Here is a 10,570-nt window from a genome sequence, read left to right as displayed (position 1 = left end):
ACAATGGATTGGTTATCTGCTCCAATCATACATCGCATTGCCCATATAAGGGCCTCGATCTCCGCATGAAGAGGGGAGAGACTCCTACGAAGATTAGAAGCTCCCATTGTTGGGCCATCCCCCCGGGCGAAACACAGAACCATCCTCTACCAGAAAACTGATCCGTCGCTTTCCATGAGCCATCCACGAAGCATAGGAGGCTCGAAGTAGGCCTAGAGAACCTTGAAACTCTAATGCCTCCATCAGAAGGTATACCCAAAAGAGGGTGGCCCTCCTCTGAATCTACTCCCTCTGTCTGAGCAAGAAACCAAGCATTAGCCTCATCCTCCGCTAGCCGTAGTATTGCTAGTGGATTGGAATCTAAATTACTAAATAGTTTGTCATTACGTGTTTTCCAAATATACCATAGAATCCATGGGAATCTATCCTGCGAAGGAACATCCTTGAAGCGCCAAAAAAGGAAATCCATATTACGTGCTTTCCAAATTTAATTAGTTATCATTTCTGAAAATATATGATCATTTTTTATTTTTAATAATGTAGTATAACATTGATATAATACTTTCTTTTTTATACCAAAAGTATTATACTGCGATGTATCGCATGTTAATTAGTACTCATATTTAAGCCTATCAGTTAAACCAAAGTGCTTTAGAAAAATGGAAAATAATTTCATGTAATTTTTTCTTTTGTTGTGCCTCCGGCCTCCATAACCATTGGCACGGCTCTGTAAATATGGATATCATTTATAACTTAATTAATTCCAAACTATGGTTATAAATATATAATATATGCATAAAATATTTAAATAATTAGTTTTAGTGTTGGTTTAATAGTTTAAATTTGTCATATGTTATAGATCCATTCCAATTGGTGGTGTTGGTTTTTTCCTTTTTTCTACCAAAATTACTTAGTTTTTCAAAATTAACACTTTTAACCAACATTTTAATAAAGAAGAATAAGGTTTAAGTTTTTACTAATTCATTTAATATTTAGTATTAAACCAATTCATTTAACATTTCTAATGACATTTCAGTTTTTTACTTTATTTATAGATAATTATTAATTTCAGAAAAACCTCATCCAAGTCTTTCGATTAAAAGATCTAAGCTTCTATGCTCTAAAGGGTTGAATCTCACCAATTTAAGGGCTTCTTGATTTTTTAATGAAAAAGAGGCCGGTGGTTTCTTTTTGATGCATTGAAGCATGACCATGCATATTTATTATATGAACTACAAAATATATAAACATGGCGGTGTACCGCATGTTCAATCCTAGTATGGCATATATGTGGATTGATCTTTTCTATCCATCTAAATCCAAATTAAAGAGGGGCTGAAGTTTTGAACATATATAGGACCTTGTAAGGGACTATGTAACATATGTAGTTGAGATGATTTGTTTTCGTTACATCATCTACGTGTTTGTTTTCTTCTTTCAAATAAACTCATCTAACTCAAGATAATGTAAGCTACAAAATCCATAAAAGCCAAAATCACTGCAGTTCTTTTAATCATCCAAACCAAAGATGCTAAAAGATAGTAACACAACTCTTACACTGTTTCACAGATGTCTGTAAAAAGAACAAAAGGGCAATAAGTGTCTTATAGCCACCATTCAAGAAGGTGAGAGCTCAGAAGATTCTTTGTGGTGGTCCCATTGTGCTCTTGAGGTACAAACACCTGACATTTTGCCAGTTCTTCTTCAAGAGGGAGACGAGGAAGTTGACACTCATCTGAACATTCTGAAAGATCTGCTTCTCTTCCATTGAAAGGTTACCAACTGCGACTCCCATACACAGAACCTTCTTCAGCTGAAACTTCACTGTTGCCTTGGTTTCATTCACCTTTGACTCTAAGGATTCCTGGTGGCTCACAAGAGTTGGGAACTTTCCTGTATAATAATATATATATATATAGCAAAGGAGTGTTACTTAAGAATCATGAATTAGCATTGTATCAAAAAACATAGGGTAAGAACAGTTGATTGATAATGAGATCATTCAAACAAGAAAGCCAAAAAAGAGAAATGCATAAAACACATTGACAGAATAAAAGGACTACTAAAAACAGTGCAAGGAAGAACATGGAATACTAGCTGTAGCCAGAACTTGCCTGCCTTGTTGAGACCAGGACCAAGAAGACGAGGAATCTGCTTAATGACAGACTCAGAGGCCAAGAAAGCATGGTATTTCTTGGCAAGCTTCTTGACGAGCTTCTTGTTTTTGTTAAGCTTTTTGAGAGACTCAACATCCATATTCTCCAGCCCCAATTTCTCAGCCTGCGAAAGTATACAAAATGATATAAGCAAAGATTACATTATCCAAAGATTACCAAACTATTAGAGCCGCCAAGTGAAATGATCAGAAATACAATTATACAAGAAACAGAGCATAAAAAGACTCCTTGCCAAAAAGACAAATTTTTTTTATCATATTATCCTTTTGAAGAAATGATAAGATAGGTCACCTCCTCGACATGCTGGGCATCTCCAAGCATGCAGATCTTCATTTTAGGACGGGGAATGTGTGGTAACTTGACAGATCCACTGAAACGCTTGTCCTTTTGAGGGTCGTAGTTCTTCAGACCGATCTGGAGCTCAACAGTCTCCACAAAGTTACGTTTCTTTTCACCCGACTTCCCTGTCATAATTGTGATGGCTTCTCTTACGGCCTCACTCTGAAGCTTACTGCATTTGCCCACAAAACAGTGTTTAAGCAAACAGAAGAAACCCTAAATTTGTCCCATTATAAACAGTCCCATACAGAATCATCTTATCTTACTAAACCCAAGTAAACAATCTATGAAGATGTAATAAAATCATCAAGTCAAGAAGATTAAAAGACCATTTAGGCAACTAACTTTGGCGTAATCACTGAGCAATTCACATACTAACCCTATCAATTAAGCGTAACGATTGATAAATACAGATACGTCTTATCATTAGATCAATTTGATTGGTAAACTAGAGCTAAACCAAATCGCATACGAGAGACAAAGCGAGTTTAAAATCCGAGAATTGTGAATGTAAGAGATGCTTCATCATGTACCTCATTTTGAGCTCGTCTCAATTTAGCTACGATCTGATCCTCGAAGAGAAACAAAAAAAAATATTGAAAGGAACAAAAAAAACTCGAATTAAAATCTGTAGCAGAGAAGCTCGAGAAACAAGAATGAAGGTAGAAGTGAAGCAGTCGGTTGAGGCACAAACCTGAGTGAAGAGACAGAAGAAACCCTAAATTTTGTCGAAAGGCGAAGACTTTATAGTAGGAGAGGATAGTGATAAAACTAAAATTAAACCTAAATCGATTTGGGCCTTTAGCTGCAACCATCATAAAGCCCAAACTGCAAACTTCAGACCCAAAACTCACTTAAGTATTTTTTAATTTTTTACTCGTAAACCAAAGATAACTTTATCGACTTAAACATGTTCAGTTGTTCTTGTTCACCGTCTTGGGGACTTTGGTGATGATGGTCTAGTCAAAGCCACTCGATTCGGCTAAGTCAGTCATAATCACTAAGGTTTGACTTTGAGCTTCTACGACGTCGTCTCGACTCTCTATGTGTTGTTGTTCTGTATGTTTTTTTCTTCCTTCTTCTTTAGCTGATTGATAGATAGATTGAAGAAGATGGCTTTTTCTAGAGCTCCTCCTCTTCCTCTTGCACAAATTTAAATTTGTTTCTTTTTGGAAAAACAGCAGCAGAGTGCCCAATCAATCAATACATGGCGCAGTTTCTGCTTACTGTCCTACTCACATTGACTTTTTGGATCGGATCAAGCTCGTCGACCCGTTACAATGCCGGCGATCATGTCCCTTTGTTCGTCAACAAAGTCGGTCCTCTTCACAATCCAAGGTTATTCTCAAATCTTTTCTTTGGGTAACTCTTTCTGCATTTTGCTTTTATTAGCTTATGGTTGATGAGTTTAGTAATCTGAGAGGAGGAGATCTTTGATAAAGATAATGTTTTGTTGTTAAAAGGGGAACTCAAAGGTAGCTCATTTTCTTAGACCCACTTTAAAGATTGCTTCTTTTTTTTTCTTTTTTTTTTTTTTGCAGTGAGACCTATCAGTATTATGATTTGCCGTTCTGCCGTCCAGGTTAGGTTTCTCAAGACAAACTCAATGATCAGGTTTTTCTGATATATGAAATTCCCTATATGTATAGTTTGAAATGTGTATGTGTCCCAAGTTCTAGTGCTTGATTGAGGATTGTTTTATATTTTCTAGAGCCTGTGATTGAGAAACAAGAAACTCTTGGGGAAGTTCTTAACGGTGACCGGTTAATGAGCTCACTATATGAGCTGAAATTTGGGGAGGACAAAACTCATGTCACACTGTGCCGCAAGAGACTAAAGTCTAGTGATATTTCCATGTTCAGAGATGCTATTGCTCAAGATTACTACTTTCAAATGTACTACGACGATCTCCCCTTGTGGGGTTTTGTTGGTAAATCAGAGGGAGATTATCTTGGTCAAAAGGAGAAGCTTACTAAGTATTATATTTTCAATCACTTGAAGTTTGATGTTCTGTATAATGCAGACGAAGTTGTTGAAATCACCAGTTTTAGTGATCCGAGTTATCTGGTTGATATATCGGAGAACACTGAGATTGATGTTCAGTTTACATACTCGGTTACTTGGAATTTGACTTCAGAACGGTCTGCAACAAGAATGAATAAGTACTCCCAGGCGTCGCTTCATCCGATCACCCAGAAGATTCACTTATTCTCATTTCTTAACTCTATAACTGTTGTTGTTTTGTTAGTTGGACTTCTTTTTTTGCTCTTCGTGCGTCATCTCAAAAATGAACTAAGAAGGTGACAATTTTTTCTTAGGAGACTATTCTTGTTTTGTGTAGTTTGGCATATGTGATGATTAAAAAATTATCTTTTTGAGATAATTTCTCTTTTATGAATTTCAGTTGCTCGATTGGAGATGAAGAAGAAAAAAAGGAAGTGGGTTGGAAACTTGTACATAGTGATGTATTTCGATGTCCTCGGAATATCTCCTTACTCTGTGCGTTCCTAGGAACTGGTACTCAGTTGCTAATCTTGTAAGCTTCTACTATCTAGAATTCCATTATCGTCATTCCATTTGTATGCCTTAAAAGCGTAATACTTATCACTTTCGATTTCAGTGGCAAACTATAATTTTTTAGAGAAAATTGCCATGGGATTTGTTAGTGCATTTGAGATACATATTATATATTTGCTTAGTTATTGACAATTAGTTCAAGTCAATCTTACATGAAAATACATTATGTTTCCATTTATTGGGAATACTTACGTCCTGTATCAAGATGAATGGTGTTCAATGACATTTAAAATAGGTTGTCTTCCATGTCTCTGACTTGTTTTTCGTCTTCAGGATTATTGCTCTATTTGCTTTGGCCTTCACCGGTTTTCTATACCCCTACAGTCGTGGAATGCTGTTGACTTCTCTCGTCATCATTTACATTCTAACATCAATAGTGGCTGGTTACACAGCTGCTTCTTTCCATAATCACTTCGAGGGAAACAAACAGGTGATTGAGTTTTTCAGATGCCTTCTACTTTTGCTGTTCCAGAAACGTTCATGGTTCGTACCTTAAACATTCGAGCATTATTGTCATTTTCAGAAAAGGAGGGTTCGTCTTGCTGGGACTCTCTTTCCAGTTCCTTTCTTCATAGTAGTTTCGGTTCTCAACACTGTGGCAATTACGTATGGGGCAACAGCTGCACTCCCGTTTGGCACAATAGTCATCATCATACTCATTTACACTTTTTTGAATATCCCATTTCTCACGTTGGGAGGAGTTTTAGGTAACCGTTTCGGATTATTAGAGTTTCAACCTCCAACTGCTGTTAAAAGAAACCCCCGAGAAATTCCACTTCAAAATTGGTATCGTAGAAAGCTGTACCAGGTGTTTCTTGGAGGCTTTGTACCTTTCAGTGCAGTAGTTCTTGAGTGGCACCAACTCTATGCAAGCTTGTGGGGGTTCAAAATATATACCTCACCTGGAATGATGTTTTTCACATTCGTTGTGCTCATCTTCTTGAGTGCGAGTGTCGGTATTATCTTGACTTACATTCAGCTATCCGGTGAAGATTATGAATGGTGGTGGAGGTATGTATTCTTTTACTTTACTGCGTCCTTTTCCATCCAAACATGTGAATTTGATTTAAGACTTAGGTACATGAGAAGCCATCACAGATACACATTACATTGAGTATCTTACTCAACATGTCATAGTATACTTTCCTTTCAGAATCATTATCCAACTTGCAATGGTTAAACAATTCTATGATAATTGTTTGCAGATCAATACTGTGCGGAGGATTCACAGCAATCTTCATGTATGGGTATGGAGTAATTTTCTATCTCAGGTCTGACATGACCGGGTTTCTGCAGCTAAGCTTCTACTTGGGATATACTGCTCTGTTATGTTACGCTCTCTTCTTGGTTCTAGGAACCATAAGTTTCTTGGCTTCTTGGATGTTTATTCGCCACATCTACCGTTCTGTCAAGCTGGAATAACTCCCGAGAGCTAAGGGGATCCTCTTCTTTTCGTCACAACTCATCTCTGTATTAGTATCTTTTGGTATTAGTTGTTGAATCTTTCATGTTTCTTACAAGAAATAGAAAGGCAGATACAATTTTGGTGTTTATCCCATCAAGTTAATCTCATATCATATCAACATTCAACAGCAAACTACATTTCTTAGAAGTTACATATGCAATACAATAAAGCATCCAAACACACAAAACAGCTATTAAAAGAAACATCAGATTTCACTAGCTTCCTATAGGGTTCGTGCGAATGGGTGGCGGCACAGCTCCATCATGATCCTTTGAATCCGAAGTACTAGATCCCTGAAACTCACTCTTCATGCTTCCAAACAAGTGTTCATCAGCAGCCACACCTATTCTCTCTGGCGCTTCTTCCTCGTTATTTATGTGCACACCATCTTCTTCTTCTTCTTCACTGTCCTCTTCCTTGTCGCTAACTTCCACTTCATTGTTGCCTCTTCTCTCAACCGCAGAAGACGAGGTTTCCCTTTCTCTGGCAGTTTTCTCTGTGAGGCTCTTGAGAAGCTTCATCACTTGTACCGCATACATCAATGCAGTTAAAGGGTCTGCCATCTACACACAAAGCCAAAACAGAGCCGTCACATTTACAAGATGTAAAAATACTACTTCAACTCCATGGCAAAAACCATTGCAAGAATCTCAACAAGGGAACCTCCAAAGTTGCATTCAAATGCTAGTTAAGTGCCAAATAAAAAAAAAACTTACCTGAGACATGTTGGGTGCAAAGACTAAAGCAAGGTTACGAGAATTCATCTTGTTAACATGCTCAAACTGAACAACATCAGCCATGAGATTGATGGCCCAATTGAGAAGAGAAGCTTCATTCTGAGGTAAGAGTCTCACAACCTTGACAAAGTCCTCTTCTGACTCACACTGCATCACTTGCTCCGATGGCAGAGGATCAAGTACCCCTCTCGGCAGCTCTCTGAACCAAGCCTGAACAAACACACACACATACATCATCAAATACAGGGGCCATTAACACCTGAACACATACACAATTAAGGTAAAGAAGAAGAACCTTAATGAGTCCGGCTAAACAATGAACATCGATGCCATCTGGTATGAGCCCTTTATTAAGCTGCTCTCTTACATACTCTTCCTCGCTGTTATCTCCTGTGATTCTGAATATTCCTTCTACCTGTAAGCCTCCTTGATCATATAGCCTGCTCTGTAATAGCAACAGTATCACAGGAACACAGTTCCCTCTCGAATCATACGATAACTGCATTGACTCCGTGGATACCCCAAACACTGTTGCACTGCCAGCACAAATAACATGAATATGAAACCTAAATCACAAATTAACTTGCAACTCAAAAATCAATTAGCAATGAGTTAAAGATTATTCTAAGTTCTAACAAATAAAACTCCTCAAACCAGAAAGGCCAATTTGGTTCACTGAGATTACATGAAAAAAAGGAAAGAAGTGCCAAACCTTGCACTAGGAGCTTTTCTGGGGACATCAGGCTCGAACTCAGAGGGAAGACCGAGGAAACCATTGAAGCGATCAAAGGTAACGTGAGCCACGTGACGGACATTGGTTGGACCGCCAATGTCCATGGCTCTTTGGTCGCTTTCTTCCACCTCTGCCGTCGAGAAACAACGGGCGAGCTCCAGGACGACTCGACCTACCGACGACGTAGAGCCGCGGAACCGCCAAAGTTCGGTCTTACCGCGCTTTATCACTCTCTCTATATCCCTTCCTCACGCGCTAAACAGAGTCCTTCTCGCTCTTGCCGCCTCCGGGAGAGAAGGTTACAAAATTTTGGCAATGTGGTTAAGAAAAAACAAAAGGAAGAGACAGATAATGGTTAAATTAGGGAATGGTAATGGCCGGCAACGAACTTGAATTGATAAAAAAGATTTTATATATAAAGAGATATAAAAAGTTGGCAAGTTACACGTTACAAAGAACGTTGCAGAGAGAGAGAGAGAGAGATTGAGTGACGATGAAGAAAAGGGTTAGGAGGAAGGTGCAACGTGGGAATCACTCACTTCGTTCGTTTATTTGATTTCTAAGTCTTTTCTATGGTCTCTCTCTCGTTTAAAAAAAAAAAATAGTATTAGAGTGGGTTTTACTCTCCCTACTTTATATTTTCGTGTTTTATATGATGCATCTCTATCTATTTTTATCGTAGTAAAATTAGGTTTTTTTACATCACAATAAAGCTCTCGGCTGCCATCGAACAACCCAAAATTGTATGGGCCTAATTAACAAGATGTGGCCCATTACACGTTAAATTGTTACAAAATCAAAAAGTCAACTAATATAGGAAATTTGACAAATACCCAAACTGGATTTCTAATAAAACTGGGCCTAGAAGTTTCTAATATAGATTTTTAGGTCATGCTACGAGTCTACGACCAAAACTGACCAATACTATTTTTTGGGTAAATTGACTAGAGATAATCATCTTCGCAATGTGCGGAATAGATTATGCATTAAGGTCAGATCGGTATGTCGGGCTGAATTTTATGCATTAAGAATGCTAATATGCATAATCCGTATAAGATAATGGTATTGGGCTGAATTTTGATAGACATTGTATTGAATTTTAAAGAGACTTTAACTGTGAGTTTTAATTCTTCAGATAAATCAGTTAAAGAGCCGTCAGAAAAAGAATTCTCAATTTAAGGGATTTATCATGACACAAACTACTGAAGAATAAAGCGGATGACAAATGTAGATTTGCAAGAGAGGTCATTGACTAAAACAGCTATACGAATCAAAAGAGACATATAGCAATTTCTAATAAAGGAAAGGAATCTGAAATGTGGCATTAGGATTTAGGTGGTGACAGGGAGGGGATGTTGACCCATCAACAAAATTTTAGGATAACACCAAACTAATCATATTAAATAACACTTTGATCGAGATGTTTTATAATTATTGACATTTTATTAATGCTGTTTCCTATACTTTATTTACGACTAATGCAAGAAGGCCGTTTAGTTTTTATCCTATTGGTCTACATAATTGTCATTATTCTAAAAGTATTTTGGTTGAACTGGTAGAAGCAAATTAGTTAATTATTCAGCTTGAGCATGGTAGGTTAACCGACTAGAGAAAGTTGTTCTAGTTCTATTGCATCCAAATCTCAAATTTGAAACTTAAAGCCATATATAGAGCTATATGTTTTCAATTAAAGAATAAAGAACATTTCAGAAACTGATCTCTTATACTCTGCTTTCAAAATTTAGAAGATTATAGACTGAAGATGCAAGTAAAAATATCCCGTTATTTTATGTATGTATGTATAAATGTATAATGATATATATATATATATATATATATGTACGTAGACGTATTCTAATCATACTACTCTTATCCCCCGCTCTATATATATCCCAAAGGTCATTTAACAAAAGAGCTGTGGTTCAGAAAATAGAAACTCACTCGATTCTGCTATTCTAATATATACATACACACAACAAACATTCCTTATCACACATTATCACATTGTCTTTAATTTCTGTTTATGTACATTTAATAATATATTTATTATAACCAAACATATTTATTAAAAAAACATTTATTTGATCGCTCATTGTGTACTCTAACCCAATAACAAAATCATTTGATCAATAATAAAATAACATAGATAATCTATAGCTGGAGGGAGTAGCTAGTATTCATTTAATCATTAAAACCAGAGTATATATGTCTACTAGACTTTAATTAGATATCATATTCTTTGCCAAAATATACAAAGTAGGATGTATTTATCATGCCCATTCAAAGATTCTTTATATTATTATTCGATATCTTTCGTGTATCTTGTTTCATTTGGTTTTAGAACAACACATAAACAACTTAAACAAATTAACTTCATGATCCATGCTGCTAGCTAGGATGATAAAGTGGGTTTTAGAAAACTTTATCATTCTCTTTTTACATATACAAACAAGTAGATACGCATCTACGTTAAAATGAATACTAGTATAAAAGATGATACTAGCTAGCTAGATTATTTTTTAAAAAAATGAGTACGTGAATA

The 10,570-nt window shown here is 36.6% G+C and overlaps 4 protein-coding genes across 10 annotated transcripts; 1 reads left to right on the top strand and 3 right to left on the bottom strand.

Moving 5' to 3' along the window:
- Positions 1-25: 25 nt before the first annotated feature.
- On the bottom strand, positions 26-469 carry LOC147946540 (uncharacterized). The gene has a single exon (XM_087496970.1). It carries the CDS (start codon positions 467-469, stop codon positions 26-28), a length of 444 nt encoding a protein of 147 aa, XP_087353096.1.
- Positions 470-1,423: 954 nt separating this feature from the next.
- Positions 1,424-3,267, bottom strand: LOC104766557 (large ribosomal subunit protein uL1z). 2 transcript variants are annotated; one of them, XM_010490479.3, is made up of 5 exons: positions 3,211-3,267; positions 3,050-3,082; positions 2,469-2,688; positions 2,115-2,280; positions 1,424-1,893 (listed from the first exon to the last, which is right to left on the bottom strand). In XM_010490479.3, exons 2-5 carry the CDS (start codon positions 3,052-3,054, stop codon positions 1,634-1,636), a joined length of 651 nt encoding a protein of 216 aa, XP_010488781.1. In that variant the 5' UTR covers positions 3,055-3,082; positions 3,211-3,267; the 3' UTR covers positions 1,424-1,633. The 2 variants fall into 2 exon arrangements, with proteins under 2 accessions (XP_010488781.1, XP_087364303.1); XM_087508177.1 differs by lacking the exon at positions 3,211-3,267 and having other exon boundaries at positions 3,050-3,192.
- A 131-nt stretch (positions 3,268-3,398) lies between these two features.
- LOC104766528 (transmembrane 9 superfamily member 5) lies at positions 3,399-6,690 on the top strand. Of its 6 annotated transcripts, none has more exons than XM_010490453.3 (8): positions 3,399-3,575; positions 3,698-3,854; positions 4,058-4,098; positions 4,228-4,816; positions 4,921-5,052; positions 5,367-5,523; positions 5,617-6,104; positions 6,299-6,690. In XM_010490453.3, the coding sequence occupies exons 2-8, from the start codon at positions 3,724-3,726 to the stop codon at positions 6,513-6,515; spliced, it is 1,755 nt and encodes a 584-aa protein (XP_010488755.1). In that variant the 5' UTR covers positions 3,399-3,575; positions 3,698-3,723; the 3' UTR covers positions 6,516-6,690. The 6 variants fall into 6 exon arrangements, with proteins under 6 accessions (XP_010488755.1, XP_010488746.1, XP_087364297.1 ...); XM_010490444.3 differs by having other exon boundaries at positions 3,403-3,521; XM_087508171.1 differs by having other exon boundaries at positions 3,403-3,575; positions 4,058-4,130.
- On the bottom strand, positions 6,643-8,565 carry LOC104766519 (rho GTPase-activating protein 5). The gene is made up of 4 exons (XM_010490426.2): positions 8,008-8,565; positions 7,591-7,831; positions 7,275-7,505; positions 6,643-7,121 (listed from the first exon to the last, which is right to left on the bottom strand). Exons 1-4 carry the CDS (start codon positions 8,130-8,132, stop codon positions 6,774-6,776), a joined length of 945 nt encoding a protein of 314 aa, XP_010488728.1. The 5' UTR covers positions 8,133-8,565; the 3' UTR covers positions 6,643-6,773.
- Between the last annotated feature and the right edge of the window lie 2,005 nt (positions 8,566-10,570).

Source organism: Camelina sativa, chromosome 3 (assembly GCF_030686135.1).
Source record: "Camelina sativa cultivar CO46 ecotype springtype chromosome 3, ASM3068613v1".
NCBI lineage: Eukaryota > Viridiplantae > Streptophyta > Magnoliopsida > Brassicales > Brassicaceae > Camelina > Camelina sativa.
The sequence above is the reverse complement of the archived record's forward strand: the minus strand, read 5'-3'. Positions and strand labels throughout refer to the sequence as shown.